Source organism: Mixophyes fleayi, chromosome 3 (genome assembly GCF_038048845.1).
Source record: "Mixophyes fleayi isolate aMixFle1 chromosome 3, aMixFle1.hap1, whole genome shotgun sequence".
NCBI lineage: Eukaryota > Metazoa > Chordata > Amphibia > Anura > Limnodynastidae > Mixophyes > Mixophyes fleayi.
In genome coordinates, this window is record NC_134404.1 from 43407038 (window position 1) to 43426655 (window position 19618).

A 19618-nucleotide genomic window follows, 5' to 3' on the forward strand; every position below is an offset into this window, starting at 1 on the left:
CTGGGAGGCGGACTATCTAAGCCGAATTCAGATGATGCTGGGAGAGTGGTCACTCCACCCGGAAGTCTTCCAGTTCCTGGTTCGGAAGTGGTGCCTTCCGGACATAGATCTCATGGCCTCCAGACACAACAGGAAAGTTCAAAGGTTTTGCGCAAGGGCAAGGGATCCCTTAGCGGTAGCAGTGGATGTCATGACGATGTCATGGGAGTTCAGGATGGGATACCTATTTCCTCCAATTCCCATGCTTCCTCGCGTCCTCAAACGAGTAAGGCAGGGCGGTCTGCCGGTAATTCTAGTTGCTCCCTCTTGGCCGCGCCGAGTGTGGTACGCAGACATATTGTCAATGGCGGAAGGACCAGGGGTCCATCTTCCGCATCGTGACGACCTTCTTCTACAAGGTCCATTCCACCACCAGAGTTTACCTCAGCTCAGTTTAAAGGCATGGCTGTTGAAGCCAGCCTCTGGAGGTCTAGAAGGTTTTTCTTCCAGCGTAGTTAACACTTTGATGTTAGCTAGGAAACCTGTTACATCTATCACAGGATCTGGAAGGCCTACATTAGGTGGTGCGAAAGCAGGACATGCCTTTCATCCGCTTTTCATATTCCTCGCTTATTAGCTTTTCTTCAAAAGGGCCTGGAAGCAGGTCTCAGATTAGGTTCCCTAAAGGTGCAGGTATCGGCACTTTCAGTATTCTTTCATATGAAATTAGCTGATTTGCCAGATATTAGAACTTTTTTTCAGGGAGTCTTGCACATACAGCCTCCTTATGTACCTCCTACAGCTCCGTGGGACCTCAACATGGTACTGGATATGCTCAAGGGGCCTCCATTTGAGCCCTTGAGAGAGACAGATTTAAAATGGTTGACCTGGAAGGTCCTCTTTCTTCTGGCTATCGCATCTGTTCGTAGAGTTTCTGAATTAGGAGCCCTGTCATGTAGAGAACCTTATTTGGTTTTCCACGAGGACAGAGCGGTGTTAAGGACCCTTCCTTCCTTTGTCCCCAAAGTAGTGTCAGCTTTCCATCTTAACCAGGAAATTGTAGTTCCGGTTTTTTCAGCTTCTTCCCAGGCAGATAAACAATCTATGGAGAAGCTAGATGTTGTTAGGGCTCTACGTATATATGTCAAAAGAACTTCCCAGATTAGACGTACCGATTCTCTTTTTGTCCTTTATGACGCTAATAAGAGAGGCTGGCCAGCCTCAAAACAATCCATCGCTAGATGGATTACGTCTACCATCAGACTAGCATATATAAAGGCTAGCCGTCCTGTGCCGGAGAGACTTACAGCCCATTCCACCAGATCGGTAGGGGCTTCGTGGGCAGCAAGGAATGGAGCTTCTGCAGACCAGCTTTGCAGGGCAGCCACCTGGTCCTCTGTCCATACCTTTGCAAAATTTTATCAGTTAAATGTTTTTTGCATCAGCTGATGCAGATTTCGCTCGTAATACTTTACGAGCGGGATTTTCAGAGTAGTCCCACCCTTAGGGGGCTGCTTTAGAACGTCCCCATGGTAAGCAGTGTCCCCCAGACCGGATGAAAGAGAAAAAAAGGATTTATGTACTTACGTTAAATCCGTTTCTCTGATTCCGTCTGGGGGACACTGCGATCCCTCCCTTCTGTTTTTCTTCTGTGTGCTCTTGTGTGACTGCCCTTTTTATCCTTGGGCTTTGTTAAAACTAACTGGACAGGAAGAGGCAGGGAGATTGTAGAGGGGAGGGGTTTGCCAGCAGTACTAAAGTTAACTAGTTAGGTGCCAACTCCCAAGCTCCCCTCCACAACCCAAGGTAAGCAGTGTCCCCCAGACGGAATCAGAGAAACGGATTTAACGTAAGTACATAAATCCTCTTTTCCATTTGACCCTTGAAAGTCTCTACTTTTCCAAATGGGACCGAAATCTTGTGCCACTCCCCAGGCATAACGTGAATCTGTATATACCTTGGCTATTTGTCCTTCTACATATGCACAAGCCTTAGTTAGAGCTATCAATTCTGCTTCTCGTGCTGCTGATCCATTAGACAGTGTTCCCGATTCAAGCACCTCTTCCTCAGTAGTGATGGCCTAGCCTGTGTATGGAACTCCATCCACATAATATCTAGATCCATCTACGTAAAGAGTTAGGGTTGCATCTAAAAGTGGTGTGTCGGTGCCTTTTTGCAAAGCTGAAGTTTCTAATTTCATAAGTTCCAAACAGTCATGTGCAAATTTTTGTGTGTGTATTTCTTCAGTTTCTTCTTCAGATGTGTCACTCAGGTCCTCATATCCCCTGTCTGATGATTCATCTCCTTTAAAAACTTTCCTTACTCCCCTCTTTTGAATCATCAATGGGGAGCAGGGTTGCTGGATTGAGGACTGTGCATCTTGTAATTGTTACATGTGAGGCGCTAAGCAAGGCTATCTCATATTTAATTAGTCTACGTGCAGAGAAATGTCTTGTACTTGCTTGATTGAGAATTTCTGTGACTGCATGTGGAACTTGAATAACAAGTGCATGGTCCAATACCATATCTGCCACCTTTTCTTTAAGTATTGCTGCTATTTGAGTCCGCTTCAGCGTCTATATTCATACATATAAGTCTAGGGGTATAGATGCTGAACAACCAATTATAAGACAGTAGATTATGAAAGTAAGTCAATCAACAACTATATATATTGCAGTTTTTCAAGAAAGTTCAAACAATTCTTTCTTGCTTCTGCGTTATCTCTTTCCAGGTTTTCTGCCAATATTTTTGTGCTGCTCTGTAAAGAATGTCTCGCTTTGCTGCGTGTCCTTGGTCTGTTTCTGTTCATGGGAACATCCTGCTATGTAGTTTCACAACCTTGAATAATTCGTCTTTAAAAACTGAACATAATATCTGCTAATTTCTCTTAAGGTTATAGCATAACATATTAGTTTCTAAAGCTTAATATATGATAGATATTAAATCAATAATAATACAATTTTACCCTTACATAAACAATAATGGATATGAAAATATGAACTTCTTATGCAATGATCCATTATCTATAATATAAATGTCTAGTGGCGTGTGTTAGTCTGTCTGTGTGTGGAAAAAATAAAACCAAGCTGCAGCGCCACCTGCTAGGCGGAGTTATACACTGACCTACTAAATTCTTAGTGTGTGTGGGGAAAAAAATTCAGAAAGGGCTGAAATTTGGTATACTAAGATGTTTTTAATTTGTTAATTTAATTTGTTAATTGTTAAAAGTGTTTATAAAGATTTAAAAAAAAATATATATATATTTCTTGAAGGAGAAGTGACAGTTGGGAGTGGTTGGTGGTTGCCGGGGGTGACAGTGGGGAGTGGTTGGTGGTTGCCGGGGATGACAGTGGGGAGTGGTTGGTGGTTGCCGGGGGTGACAGTGGGGAGTGGTTGGTGGTTGCCGGGGGTGACAGTGGGGAGTGGTTGGTGGTTGCCGGGGGTGACAGTGGGGAGTGGTTGGTGGTTGCCGGGGGTGACAGTTGGGAGTGGTTGGTGGTTGCCGGGGGTGACAGTGGGGAGTGGTTGGTGGTTGAGGCCTGGGCTATGGCCCAAATGCATGACAAGAACCTTTTTAACACCTTAAGTAGCTTGATTTGACTAGAATGCATGAGTATCATGCACTGGTTAACTTGTAATACAATAAACCCTTAGAAATCAAAGTTGTGTATTTTGTTTTCCCACTGATTCATCCCTGTTATTACGCTCCAGAGAAGGAGATTCCACAGTGAACAGTGCTGTATGGGCTGTATAATTATGGGCTGAGGAACAGAAAAGTCATACAACAGGATGTGTGCACTATGGTTACTCTTCCCTCGTGCCAGAAATGTATACCTCTGTCAAAGTCACCTAGGCAGACCCAATTAGTCTTCACATGAGGATGAAAGGTCTTACTAAGCCTACTTTATTATGGGTGCAGTGTTCCTGATGTCATCTCTAATCCAGTTCTGTTTTCTAGTCCAATACATGTGTATCTTCAGTGCTCTGGCTTTATAACAACCCACTTACACGTCTCCACCCTACACTAGATTTCAGAAGTTCACTGGGTATACATAAAGACAGGCATCCCATCTGGGAGTGAGGGAACGACAACTGCACAGTGTAGTGTGGTCTCTCTGTGTGACTCCTAAACGTGTCCATAGATCCCTCTGCAGAATGTCGCCCCTTCTCCTTCATTTACCCTACAGCAGTATGTAGTGTCTCTGGATAGTATATATCAGTCTTGTATTTAGTGGTGTAAAGAAGACAATACCAATCTGGGTATTCTAACCCAGTCAGAATGTTATGGATTCTACAGCCCAGGTATATACAACCTACCTCAACACTCAGTCATTAACAGTGCTCCTACAGAAGATATTTCTTTCTGTTTGGTATCACTATGCAGTAATGATGTTTGGTGCTGAACCAGTCACAATATTTTGTTTTTATGACGTTTAAAAGCTTTTACACTGGATACAAGAATGATTAGACTGTCAATGATCTGTTCTTCTCCTTAGTAAATATTCTGTCTAAGATTATTTGTTGAAATTCTCTAATCGTACTGCTAGAGATGTATCCTATTCCAGGTAATCTTGTTTATCCTAATCTCTACTTTATTGGAGAGGAGAAAATTAAATATTGTATTGTTGCAACATTAGGGTACAGCTCCATGTAAAATGTCATTTTAACACAACATCCCCTGTTACCCCAGCTAGCTGAACCGTGACCCACCAGTGTGCAGGGAAAACTCCCAGACCGACAATGTCTGGACATAGCGGCCGTTAGCTTTTGTGCTGCTCCCAGTTATCGGTGCAGGGTCTCCAGTGGCGCTGGTGGAGGTGAAAGAACTGCTGGGATCTGTGGTTCTGTTACTTGGAGGGAGGTGACGTACCTGCTGTAGTTACCATTAATGCTCTCTCTAGAAATGAACCAGCATGTAAAGCCTTCCAGCAGAAAGCCAGTCACAGCGCCGGTTCTACATCAAGTTTTCTCAATTCCCTCTCTCAAATACCGACTTATCACACTGTATCTCATATATACAACGATGGAGCCTAAATACTGCTCATAGGTAAATATTTCAGTGATCAGAATATGTATATATAATGTTGTTTTTATTATTATCTCTAGGTAAAGCGGTGTGTAATATGTTGGCTACTACTACTAAACACTAACATTTCAATGCAGTTGTTTGGGTGTTATTGTAGTAACAAAGTGTTATCCAGGGAGTCCATTTTTTTTGTAAGCAGAAACATAATGCAAAGTGTTTAATACACAGCCATAGATGTGTGTTGGTGTAACTGGTATCGGGTCCTAATGTTCCTAATTACAGTCGGAGCTAAGCGTTTCTTTAGTCTCCCAGTCTGAGGGATGGCATCATGCCTCCTCTATCGGGACGATCTAGATGGGTGAGCTGATGTAAGTCACGGGAAGATATCTGTTTACCACATTTTCTCCATCTATGAGTAAATGTTTATTACATGAACTGTTAACAAGTCTAAGGTGCATTTAGCCATAAAAAGGGAGAAAACGGCTGTTTTCTTAGTAAAGTGGCCATTGCATAATTTGTGAAGGGTTCAGTGGCAGTAAAAATGTACGATTGTCTCCTGCCATAACCCACTTAGTGTTCTTAACGCAGACCCCATATATCAATTTGAAGTTCTCCGATTTATTAAGCTGCGGAAAGCATGCCCCTGGCACGTCCTCCATCCAGCGGCAGGTAAATAGTAAGCACTTCGCTGGGGCTCCCAGAGCATGGTGAGTTACAGCAGTCTTTTATCATGCATGGCTGAGATTTTAAGCATAATGACTGTCACTGCAATGTCTTACCCCCAAGTGTTTCCACTTTATTGTTTACAGAGCTGTTGTTGGCTGTATTTATTTTGGGGAAGGTGCAGTTCTTGTGTATCCCCTTCCTCCTCTCTAAAAGCTGCCCGTCCTGCAAGTGTTTACTGTGTTTAATACATTTTTAAAATAATAAATAGAGCATGTGTAAAGTGGCTAATTACACAAGTCATATCATCTTCCTTAGCTTTCTGTGATTTTTGTATTTGCCTGTAATGATTTATATGAGATTATTTTATTGAGCTATGTGTGCAATATTTACTGCACCCTATGACCTTCACTAGCTGCAGATCATTGACCCAGTCTTGGGGGGCTGCAATATTAAATGAGGAAGTAATTAAGCAAATAGCATTAAAAATAAGGCGCATGCATAAGTGAAGGGATCCTTCTGCTGGAAATGAGCTAATATTGTGGCGGTTGTAATGAAAATAATTATACTTTTTTTCAATTTAGCTTTGAGAGCTTATAGTATTTAGCTGTGTGAAGAATACTATGTTATATAACAGGAAAGACAGCCTGTGTAGTTGTTGGGTGTTCCCAGTTGTGACCACATGGTGGCGCAGTTTGTTTACATTGATTCTATGCTGCAATACAGAGAGAGCCTCTCTGAGCTCTAGCTTGTTTCAAGAGGTTTGCGGTTTCTGTGTTGATAAATGGATTACAGCATCTTTTCAGCTGGATAGGTACCTGTGATGATATTCACCTTGAGAGCCTGAGCAGAAGTAATTTGTTATGTCATCTCAGCCCAATAGAATATTGCCATCTCTTTTCTTTTTCAATTGACAATGGTCTGAAGTTTTATTTAGTGTTTGGATTCTCCTCCTGGCTTCCTAAATAGACTGTTGGGAAAAGAGGCCTAGTGATCTGCAAGACTGAGGGTAATTGATTATGCAATCACCATTAGATTACATGAAACGGCAAATCATGCAAGTGTGACATTTGTGAGCGCGCTGCAGTTATCCACATGGAAACCAGGGGAGGTGTAATATACAGCAGGTAATTGTTTCCTCCATTGATTTGATGGGATAGCTTTAAGTCAGATGGTGGCTGATTAGAGGGAGTTCATAAACAGCTTCATGTAGACCTATAATAGCTCACTGCCGCTCGCTCATTGACTTAATGTATACTATATTAAACATTTCATTATGGGGACAATGCATTATTAAATGTGTGAAAGATGTATGGCTGTGTGCTCCTAGGACTTCATTGGCCTCAAGGTGAAATCCCAGCAGAGACCTGACCTTTACAGCTGCCTAGTATTACATCGCAGATTGCCTACAGCTTGGGAGAGGTCATCTTTTACGGTGGGGGGGGGGGGGCTGCTTGAGACAGAATTACCTTCTGTACATAGGAATGCTTTCTGTGATTGAAGGTCTGTGCATTTTTATCAAGTTAAATATACATGTCTTTCCTCCGTGCTGAGGGTGAAGGGATAGGCAGGTAATTGGTAGTTCACGCTGTTCTTCCATGGATCCTGTTACCTGTTGACAATGGGGAAAATTTATAAAGACCGTCGGAGTTACTGTGCAAAACCTGTCTGCAGAAAATTTCTGGACAAGAATGGCCTATATTAATTACACCTGAATGGGCGGTTTTAAGTGTTCCTTCAACAGCACCTCATTCTTTTAACACCTGCCGTAGAATAAGGACATTTATAACCATTTTTTACTGCAGATATTGCTTAATTATTACCTACAATATTGTGGTGCAGGTTGTGCTGCTGAGCTCCTCCCCATTTACTCCTAAGCCCCTCCCCATTTTCTGCACACAGCTATCAGAGGCGCAAGGGGCTAACATTCACTGTACACCCTGCTTCATAAGTAAGAACCATTATTGCAAAAGGTTTTGCTGATCACTTTCATACGTGCCAAATTTGTGTTGGGTATTTTATAGTGTTATAGATTGCTTCTTGTCAGCGATATTGACATGTACTGTAAGGTGTGGAAGTATTTTCAGTACTTTGTAGCAAGTTTTCTGGCAATTAATGATGACTAACAAATGCCTAAACCTAAGGGGTAGATTCAGAGCCAGGCAGTCTGAGCTATTATTAACCAGCTGTTCCATTCACAGATCCATGGAAGAAGTGCACATATTAAAAGCTAAAAGTACAGACTTCATTGTTAGCTGTACCATGAGACAGTGTGCACATTGTCACACTTAATAAGTAAAGCGTGTGCTTATCACAAGGTGGGCAAACAGGTGTCGTCTTGGTTTTATAAGCAGTAATGATTGGTGTGCAGAGCCGCTAAACAGACTGAGCGCTAGTGGAGCTGACGGGTACACACTTCTATCTTGTAGTGTTCTGATAAAGGAACGCTGTACTGTAGCAGGGATGTCAACAGATGTTGCTTTTAGTGGCAGGAAGGCTTGTCATTAGGAGGAATAGCAGCTGGCACTACAGTGTTATTTTATTTTATGTCTCTGATTATGTTTACTGATAGTGTGGAAAAAGTAGCTAGAAATAATCACCTTTTGGTATATGATAATGCATTGTAAGTGTGTGAGGGGCGCTGGGAAGCGTTGTGTGCAGCAGAGAGCACTTTGTAGTCATTCCTGGCTCTCTCTGCATCTTCCAGAGTGCTGATGTTTCAGAGCCCTGTGTAGGAATCACATCTTTAATGGCTCTGCATTACAGGGAAGGAATGCTGATGTTCTGTCATCAATGAGGGGAAATGTAGGTTGTGTGTGAGAAATAAGATGTTTGTTGGCTTTAGATTGCTGCATGTCAACGACAGAGCCTCATCAGATCACTCCGAGCTACGGTAGATGGCACAAGAAGATTGTATCAGACTGGCGGATTATTAAATGTGTGCGGAGATAAGAGCAGACTGCATGTGTGTAAACTTACAGTGAAGGCAATCATATTATGATTATGTAACCGATCGCTGTACTAGGAAGCCATGACATCACTGAGGCACAATGGGGGCTGCCCCGGAGCTGTCACTGGTGACGAGGTGTGATACAGTCTCTGTGATGTCAGTGGTTCCTAGTGATGGGATGGGATGCAGTCTCTGTGGTGTCACTGATTCCTAGTGATGGGATGGGATACAGTCTCTGTGGTGTCAGTGGTTCCTAGTGACTGGATGGGATACAGTCTCTGTGGTGTCAGTGGTTCCTAGTGAAGGGATGGGATACAGTCTCTGTGGTGTCACTGATTCCTAGTGACGGGATGGGATACAGTCTCTGTGGTGTCACTGGTTCCTAGTGAAGGGATGGGATACAGTCTCTGTGGTGTCACTGATTCCTAGTGACGGGATGGGATACAGTCTCTGTGGTGTCAGTGGTTCCTAGTGACTGGATGGGATACAGTCTCTGTGGTGTCAGTGGTTCCTAGTGAAGGGATGGGATGCAGTCTCTGTGGTGTCACTGATTCCTAGTGAAGGGATGGGATACAGTCTCTGTGGTGTCACTGGTTGCTAGTGACGGGATGGGATACAGTCTCTGGTGTCAGTGGTTCCTAGTGATGGGATGGGATACAGTCTCTGTGATGTCAGTGGTTCCTAGTGACGGGATGGGGTACAGTCTCTGTGGTGTCAGTGGTTCCTAGTGAAGGGATGGGATACAGTCTCTGTGGTGTCAGTGGTTCCTAGTGATGGGATGTGATACAGTCTCTGTGGTGTCACTGATTCCTAGTGAAGGGATGGGATACAGTCTCTGTGGTGTCAGTGGTTCCTAGTAAAGGGATGGGATGCAGTCTCTGTGGTGTCACTGGTTTCTAGTGACGGGATGGGATACATTCTCTGGTGTCACTGGTTCCTAGTGACGGGATGGGGTACAGTCTTTGTGGTGTCAGTGGTTCATAGTGACGGAATGGGATACAGTCTCTGTGGTGTCAGTGGTTCCTAGTGACGGGATGGGATACAGTCTCTGGTGTCACTGGTTCATAGTGACGGAATGGGATACAGTCTCTGTGGTGTCAGTGGTTCCTAGTGACGGGATGGGATACAGTCTCTGTGGTGTCAGTGGTTCCTAGTGACGGGATGGGATACAGTCTCTGTGGTGTCACTGATTCCTAGTGACGGGATGGGATGCAGTCTCTGTGGTGTCACTGATTCCTAGTGACGGGATGGGATACAGTCTCTGGTGTCACTGGTTCCTAGTGACGGGATGGGATACAGTCTCTGTGGTGTCACTGATTCCTAGTGACGGGATAGGATACAGTCTCTGGTGTCACTGGTTCCTAGTGACGGGATGGGATACAGTCTCTGTGGTGTCACTGGTTCCTAGTGACGGGATGGGATACAGTCTCTGTGGTGGCACTGGTTCCTAGTGACTGGATAGGGGTACAGTCTTTGTGGTGTCAGTGGTTCCTAGTGACGGAATGGGATACAGTCTCTGTGGTGTCAGTGGTTCCTAGTGACGGGATGGGATACAGTCTCTGTGGTGTCACTGGTTCCTAGTGACGGAATGGTATACAGTCTCTGTGGTGTCACTGATTCCTAGTGACGGGATGGGATGCAGTCTCTGTGGTGTCACTGATTCCTAGTGACGGGATGGGATGCAGTCTCTGGTGTCACTGGTTCCTAGTTACGGGATGGGATACAGTCTCTGTGGTGTCACTGATTCCTAGTGAAGGGATAGGATACAGTCTCTGTGGTGTCACTGATTCCTAGTGAAGGGATGGGATACAGTCTCTGTGGTGTCAGTGGTTCCTAGTTACGGGATGGGATACAGTCTCTGTGGTGTCACTGATTCCTAGTGAAGGGATAGGATACAGTCTCTGTGGTGTCACTGATTCCTAGTGAAGGGATGGGATACAGTCTCTGTGGTGTCACTGGTTCCTAGTGACGGGATGGGATACAGTCTCTGTGGTGTCACTGGTTCCTAGTGACGGGATGGGATACAGTCTCTGTGGTGTCAGTGGTTCCTAGTGACGGGATGGGATACAGTCTCTGTGGTGTCACTGATTCCTAGTGAAGGGATGGGATACAGTCTCTGTGGTGTCAGTGGTTCCTAGTGACGGGATGGGATACAGTCTCTGTGGTGTCAGTGGTTTATAGTGACGGAATGGGATACAGTCTCTGTGATGATAATGGGTCTTAGTGAATTGGTACCATTAACATAGTTTCAACCTAAAAAATGTTTGCCTCCAGCATTTGTGCGACTGGTCTGCTGTTATTTGGCACCATGTCATGCAGAATGGAATTTTATACTGAACGGCCAACGTTCTACTCCATCTCCTGTGGTAAACTGATGCACCCTTATGGCTTCCAGTTCCAAATTACTTCATGCACTCATATCTTAGCTTAACTACTGGACATGTTTTTATTTATTTATTTTAAAACTGAGTTTCACCTCTGCAGACTTTGTCCCCTTTGCAGTGTGTTACAGACTCAGCTGCTAGGCTTATATACCCCAGCAACAGCACAAACTTGGCTGCCCCCCTCTACCAATCCTTGCACTGGCTTTCTCTCTGTAACGATAAGTAATATCCTCACCATGCTGAATGTTGCCCTGTCCATCATATGCAGCCAAGCATTCTCCTTCACTTTCCATAGCTTATATTCACCAGTTTTATCCTGCTGACCTTTATCTTATCTTTTCCACTTGTTCGACTTTTTCCTTTAGATTGTAAGCTCTTACACACTATTCACCCTTTCTTATGAGTTTGATTTTTGTTTTTGTTCCTTTTTACAAATGTTACAGCAGTAGGTAAACTGACAGTTTAATACACTATATGGACAAAAGTATTTGGCCACACCTGTTGATTATTGAATTGAGGTGTTTCAATCAGACCCGTTGCCAGAGGTGTATAAAATAAAGCTCCTAGCCAGGCAGTCACCATTTGCAAACAATTGAGAATAAAAATGGGTAGTTCTGAAGAGCTCAGTGACTTAAAGTGTGGTCTTGTGATAGGATGCCACATTTGCAATAAGACAGTTTGTGAAATTTTATCCCTGCTGGATATTCCACAGTCAATTGTAAGTGATAATATTAGAAAGTGGAAGTGTTTAGAAACAACAGCAACTCAGCCACGAAGCGGAAGACAACGTACAATCACAGAGAGATGTTAACGACTGCTAAGGCGCATGGTGCGTAAAAGTCGCCAACGTTCTGATTCCATAGCTGAAGAGTTCCGAACTTCCACTGGCATTAATGTAAGCACAAAAACTGTATGGCGTGAACTTAATGGAATGGGTTTCCATGGCCAAGCAGCTGCATGCAAGCCTCACATCACAAAGACCAATGCCAACCGTTGGATGGAGTGGTCTAAAGCACTCCGACACTGGACTGTGGAGCGGTGGAAACGTGTTCTGTGGAGTGACGAATCACGCTTCTCTGGCAGTCAGATGGGCGAGTCTGGGTATGGAGGATGCCGGGAGAACGTTACCTGTCTGACTGCGTTATGCCAACTGTGAAGTTTGGTGGAGGAGGGATAATGGTATGGGGCTGTTTTTCAGTGTTTGAGTTAGGCCCCTTATCTCCAGTGAAGGACAATCTTAATGCTTCAGCATACCAAGTCATTTTGGACAATGCTATGCTTCCAACTTTCTGGCAACAGTTTGGGGAAGGCCCTTTTTCTATTCCAACATGACTGTGCCCCAGTCCACAAAGCAAGGACTACAAAGACATGGTGTGATGAGTTTAGTGTGGAAGAACTTGACTGGCCCGTACAGAGCCCTGACCTCCGCCCCATCGAACACCTTTGGGATGCAATAGAACGAAGATTGCGAGCCAGGCCTTCTCGTCCAACATCAGTGCCTGACCTCATAAATGTTCTACAGAATGAATGGGCACAAACTCCCACAGAAACACTCCAACATCGTGTGGAAAGCCTTCCAAGAAGAGTGGAAGCTGTTATCACTGCAAAAGGGGGACCAACTCTATATTATAGTATATGTATTTGAATACAATGTCATTGTCTCTGGTGTAATGGTCAAGCGCCTTAATTCTTTTCTTCATATACTGTATATATAGGATAGTCATTTTTATTACTCTCCCCTTGTCCTGCCTATGGGTAATCCTCTGTGTATCAGTCATATAGTAGCCTAGGTGTGAGAGTTTAAACACAGAACAGATTTTCCATGAGGTTCCTTTAAGTTCTTCATGGTTGACTTTGAGTTGTGTTTTGGGTCATTGCCTTCCTGTACTTTTCAGCTTTAATAAGATCATTGACTCTGGAACATTAGGGTCTAGGATTCGTTGACTTTTAGTTGAAGTCACTTTATTTTTCATCTGGTCAATAATTCCTGTATGCTTCATGCCGTGTGTGTCTTTAGGATAAATAACTAATAGCATTTTGCTTGAGTTGTTTCCCTGCTGGCCTAGAGGGCTTCTAGCTTAGCTGCTCATGTGACACCATTTAGTCAAAACTGATCCATTTCCATAAAAAAGTTTAAAAACACAATACATCTGAAGTCTTCTGTTGGCTATAAGGACCATACTGTACACATCTGTAACACTGTGGAGTCTTACAGTAAATAACAGTACAATAACAGTATAATAAAATCCATTTTTTAAAAGTCTGTTACAGAGATTTCCTGAGTCTGTGCTTAGGGAGAGGGTTCTCCATGGAGCCATCTCATTCCACTGTTAATGCATTAGTGTGACCAGGTTCATGATCCTCTGCTGGCACACGGTTATCACAGGCAGCTCCGTTCTGTAACACTTCCCCTCTTCTACCACCACACACCACTGATCAGACATGGAAGGGACGTCATGATATGCTCAATAAACAGTGAATGACTCTGTACAGCATTGATAAACACACTGCCAGATCTCATAAGACAGATGTCTATTCCATATTAAGCGATTGCTTCTCCTTGTCTGGCTTGTTGGGAGAGAAGTGATTTGTGGTTTATCATTCGACGGCCAAGGCTAAATGATTTGCCCATGCATATGTACCATCCTGATGATCAAAGTGAGGTCTAGATCTGACGGACGGCGATAAAGCCAGTGACTAGCCGGTGTAACTCATTTGGAGGAGAAGCAGAAGTTTGCCCGAGCTGATGGAAGGTGGTCTGAGGAAGGGAAGGGCTTTCCTTACAATGTAGGTGCGGAATCCAGATTTCCTTTTATGGAGCGAGATTATTGAACTGTGGAGAATGCACATTCAGGTTGGTTCCTGCAGTGCGGAGGGGCACACTCCCTAAAGGACTGGATGTTTGCAGCAGCTAGTGGAGATCACGTCTCATCCTAAACTTTCTAATGGGGCATATTTCTTTTCTCCTCACTGTCTCATTTCATTATAGTGTCACTAGAGGGGGCTGTCGGCAAATGAGAGCTAGAACTAGGCTAGTGACATAACGTACACAGGTTCTGAGTTCTTACAGATCATTCCTGGTGACAGAGCCTATGGCAGTCACTGGGATTCTCTCATTGAGATACTGTGAAAGTGAGCTGTCGTCAGCAATGTAAGTTATGACAGACTTTATAACCATGTTTACCTGTTTACATATCACATTTTAATTAAATAGACAATCAGAGCAAATACTTTGTTTCATGTCAGTGTCTTTGCTCTCAGTTTATACTACATAGTAGCAACCACTTTGTCATGGCCGAGATATAAAGTATGGTATAATGCTCCGGCTGTAAATTATATGGATATTAGAAGTCGTTGAGGAGTTCCGAGGTGACTTCTAATATGTATAATAATTTATAAGAAAGGGGTAGATTATTCTTTAAATACACAGGTTTTCCTAATTATACTCACTGTTAATACAGATATTATTTCCTTTAGTTTATACATATAGCATCATCACTTGTCTCTTACAGCAATATAACATATCGCTATGTGTAAACGTGTCCCACATTCAGGGCAGCTCCACCCCCTTATACCCACAATACCACTCTCCTGGAATTGATATTAGGAAAGAAGTGCGGTGATGTCATATGCGCTTCCTCCTGCAGTCACCATATTTGTAATGCGCTGAGTGTGCGCCACACGCTGTCCGTCACACAGTTTCCTGCCTTTCATGGGATAATGTGCACCTCAGAATAACCTTGTCTCATAGGGGCGGTCGCCCTGTCTGTCGTCTACACACAGTGGCTGCGGCCATTTTGTCACTAGACGCTTGGGAGTGGCCAGGCTACATTCTTATAAATGTCGGCTCTGCCCACAAAATGGCTGTTTCCACAACTTCAGGTTTCAGTGATGTCTCAACGATATCATTAGGTCCTAGTAAATTAGGTTTCATACTCATGAATATTGGTTCAACCCACAAAATGGATGCCTCCGTTGTGTGCTAGTGACATATATGCCAACATTGGCAGCTTGTGTCCCGGGGGGCAGGTGGGGGTGGGGCTCGAAGAATTGTGCCATTAGCCCCACCCCCAATGCTGTCTCCACCCTTTTCAACCAATAAAACTAGGGGGCGGGGCCACAATGATGCATCCATGAGCCCCGCCCTCTCCATTTACTTTTCCACAGGTGGTCGGGAATCGGGAGAATTGCCCTCTCTCCTGGGAGATCGGGAGACTGACCCAGATTTCGGGAGTCTCCCGGATATTCCGGGAGAGTTGGCAAGTATCTAGTGATGGGTACATTTGAATAGATGCATCTTACATGGAATTGTAAAGATTCAGTGCTCTTTATACGCTTTATAAGGACCCTCTTTACCAACCCCACCCTCCCTTAGCACCAGATGTACTGTGCAGAAAAGTGCATTCATATGTAATTCTCTTATTTGTTGCTCTCTTGCTGTAACGCCACCTTTGCCCTGTCAGATAGAAAGTGGGAGCACTATACATTCTAAAAACAACTTTGGGTTTAGTCCCTCTTGAAATACTTGCAATGCTTGTTACTTACTTTGTCTGAATGACGTGTGGAACATAGAGTGACATCTTAAGTGATGGGTTAGGGATTAGTAATAAAGTCTGTCTTTTAAAACAAAGGTGCGGGCAATTAGGTGCAATTTCCACCCGCTGGCTTGTCACGCAGGGTATTGCGTGGGTACGCGGCGCTGTAAACATTAGCCTGAATGGAACTTTCCTGCAAGCCGTGCATCGATCACTTCTCTCATCTCCTGAATAATATCAGCTTCAGGCAGACAGGACTATTTTACTCTTTTTTTTTTTTTTTCCTGAGCAATTTTAATCCTGTGTTGTGTTGATTCCAACTGGCAGAAGCCTGGTTACAAATGAGAGCGCAATTACTATGATTTGGAGTAATTACTTTTTGTGAAATTGGCACATTTTCTGTTATGATACAGTGCACATTAGGACGGTTGTTGTTTTGTATCTGTCTTTATTTTTCTGTAAAATATTTTATTAAAGACATAACCGGATTTATTAAGCAGAGCCGATATCTATATTTAGCATACTGCGTTGTAATTACTTGATGTTATATGCAAATATCTCTAAGTGTGTGTTTTCAAATTTTAAAGGAACTACATACAAACAAAAACATTTTTGTCAGTGGGAAACTGTGTAATAAAATCTAATCTGAATACCCTATGTTTTCTTAAGGTAATAATAGAGTCAAGGTGGCCATACACACTGCGTCTGGTGGCCAGTTTGGCCACATAAGACCTTCTTGTCTGCAATATGCAGCACTATACACATGAGATGAAGTCAGACGGTCTCGACTCTTCAAACCTTCTAAAAAGGAAAAGTGGAGCTGTTGCCTATGGCATCCAATCAGATTCTAGCTGTCATTTTCTAGAATGTACTAAATAAGTGCTAGATAGAATCTGATTGGTTGCTACGGGCAACACTTCTACTTATCCTTTTTAGAAGGGTTGATACATTATCCCCTAGATGGTGGGTACAGGTCCCCACATTTGGGGGTTCTCCCTTCTGGGGTACAATCTCTTTTGAACTCTTTGTTCTGATACAAAAAGATGCCTGGACCTTTCTTCTGTGTTACACTCCCCAGAACTTGGAACACTCTAAAAACGCCAAAAACTCCCTTATTCTATCTGCGTCCAAAAAGCCTTATAGCCAAAAAGTGTATCTTTCCCCATATCCCTCTCCATACAGATATTCCCTGTAGCACTCCCCAGACATCTCATTATTATCCTATTCTCAACACCATGCCCCCCTCCCTATTTTTTTAATATAAGTTCTCATCCAGACCACCATATATTATGCCTACTTTTGAAGGCAGCTGTCAGGGAGAGGTCAGTCGAGGGGGTGTGGTCACGCGTGTCGCGCTGTTAGGCCCTGCCCCCTGTCAATCTTAAACAATTTCTGCTAATCGCAGCAGGGGGGCAGGACCACGAGGTTTAACCCCGCCCCACCCTCTTCAGCAGCGGAGGTGGCTGCATCCGGGATGTTTGACTTCTTTCTTGGAAGTCCGAGAGAACTCCCAAAAATTTGGGAGTCTCCCGGTCATTCTGGGAGAGTAGGCAACTATGATATTATGTGACTTATACTGTGATGAGAAATAATTGTATTCCTTTTATGGTACTTCATCTTTGCTCTTACCTGTACAATTGTATATTTTTAGTGACCATTTAAATAAAGTTTTTTTTTTTCAATGACTTAGGATGTGTCAGACCCAGCACAGTAATACAGTCACTGGTTCTTAGTGAATGGTGATTGGCTACATTGTGGTCATTATTGGTTCAGCGCACAACATGGCTGCCTGCTCACAGATGCCCTTTAATGATAAATATCTCTATTTAAAGGGAATCTCTTTGGCTGTATTTCAGGCTCCTTCTGGTAGGAGGCAGCGCCACAAATGAAGACGGAGTGTCTAAGGCCACACAGTGGGGCCTGAGCGCCTGGAGGGTGCTCTCCGGCTCTCCCCATTACAAACAGGTCACGAATTACAAGGATGACGTGGGTGAAGTAAGTAATGAGAGAACTCCTTGCGTGCCTTTTAGTATTCATTTGCTGTGCTTAATTATTTATCAGAGCATCTTTAATGTCCTTATTTAAAATTTCAACAGTTTAACATGTTTACAGTAAATTATAAAACCATCAGTAGCAATGTGTGGGTAACCGCAGGCTGTAAGCTGAGAGCTCAGACATCTATACAGCTTTCTCTGCAGTGTTAGTATAGTGGAGGAGCTGCCAGTAACCCATCTGTTGTATTGTGTGTATCACAGGCAGCGTCAGCGGTGTGTGCAGTACGTGTGCGCCACCCGATTCTGACGCACTTCTCACGTGTTTGTGTTGCCATTTAAGTGAAGACGTGTAAGTTGCGCACCTACCTCTTCCATACGAAACCAAGTTCAGACATCATCATCACCATTTATTTATATAGCGCCACTAATTCTGCAGCGCTGTACAGAGAACTCGCTCACATCAGTCCCTGCCCCATTGAAGCTTACAGTCTAAATTCCCTAACACACACACACACACACAGACAGATAGTAGGGTCAATTTGATAGCAGCCAATTAACCTACCAGTATGTTTTTGGAATGTGAGAGGAAACCGGAGCACCCGGAGGAAACCCACGCAAACACGGGGAGAACATACAAACTCCACACAGATAAGTCCATGGTCGGGAATTGAACTCATGACCCCAGTGCTGTAAGGCAGAAGTGCTAACCACTTCAGACATCAGTCTTGTTTTCATGACCGTTGTAGCCATGCTTTTAGCTATAACATTTATGAAAATTCTCCATACACCCCAATCCTAACTGGCAGAGCTTTCTGGGACTTGTAGTTGCCCAGTCGCTGGACGCAGTTTACATACATTTTGTCTTAAAAGCACCATTTTCCCAATTTATATATCCGCTTTTATTTCACCTTATATTTTGTAGCAGCAATACATGGCTAAAGGTTATTCATGGACCTAATGTATCTGCTAACATGCTGCTTGTCTGCTGGTGCCAGGTGGAGTATTACTGCTATTGTTTATATAGCGCTGATTATATTTTACAGTGCTGTACAGAGCGCCGTGGAGCTTACGTTCTAAATTCCCTAAAACACACGTCACAAGCCAATTAACATACCAGTATGTTTTAGGACTGTGGAAGAAACACGAGGAGAACATACAAAATCCACACAGATAAAGCCTTGGTCGGGAATTAAACTCATGACCCCAGCGCTGTGAGTCAGTGCCACCCCCACCCCCACTTTTCTAGTATTGGTCTCCACTGACACAGTGCCCCTAGGTAAAATTGACATTTCAAATAGTCAGAATACCTTAGCAAGTCTCTCGCTCCCTCACACTAGGTTTTCCTTCCCTTTACAAGCCCTGTTGGACTACACAAGTGATCTAGGAAACCTTGATCCTTAAGCCAGATTACCCCTCTACAGTGCAATGTGTGCTGAAAGCCACCAGGCTTCCCAAAGTGTGCGCTGTAATGTGAAAGGGAGAGACATCGACCATGGGAAACAGTTAGGTCTCCTTGCAAGCGGTCACTACATACAAACAGCGCTGCTTATGAAGCGTGTTTAGAAACTGGTGTGAATAAGTTCTGTCCTTCATTTTTAGTGTACGTAATGTAGTATGAGTATTGTTTTAGTATACGTACACAATCATAGAATGTATATTTACCTACATCTGCAGAATGTAGTCCCTTTGTGGAGTGTTTTATTAGCAGACTGTGTTACAGGTGTTTAGTTATTTGACATATTATTGCTACTGTAATGCTTTCTGTATAACTGAATGCATTGCATGCTGATCACACTGACCTGCAGGGGAGAACACCCATACAATATAACCCATTGAGTCTGGTAACTGTCTTAATAACGTCTGTTTGTGTTATGTTTCTACTGCACCATTTATCACTTTTATCCATAATGACTTATTCGTGGTCTGCTGCATACGTTAAAGTAAATCCAACTTAGAAATGTGCTAATTACACTGCTCTGTGTACTCGGTCTTTTTTACACATACACACACACACACACACTATCTCTCACACTATCACACACACACACACACACACTATATCACACACACACACACTATCTCACACA

General features: G+C 43.5%; 1 protein-coding gene across 2 annotated transcripts in view; it reads left to right on the plus strand.

Moving 5' to 3' along the window:
• Window positions 1-19618, plus strand: part of NBAS (NBAS subunit of NRZ tethering complex) — a 477499-nt gene that overhangs the window by 40412 nt on the left and 417469 nt on the right. For both annotated transcript variants that reach the window (XM_075201412.1, XM_075201413.1), the window contains exon 10: window positions 17394-17532. In XM_075201412.1, the coding sequence (XP_075057513.1) occupies window positions 17394-17532 (139 nt within the window). The remainder of the gene's footprint in view (window positions 1-17393; window positions 17533-19618) is intronic.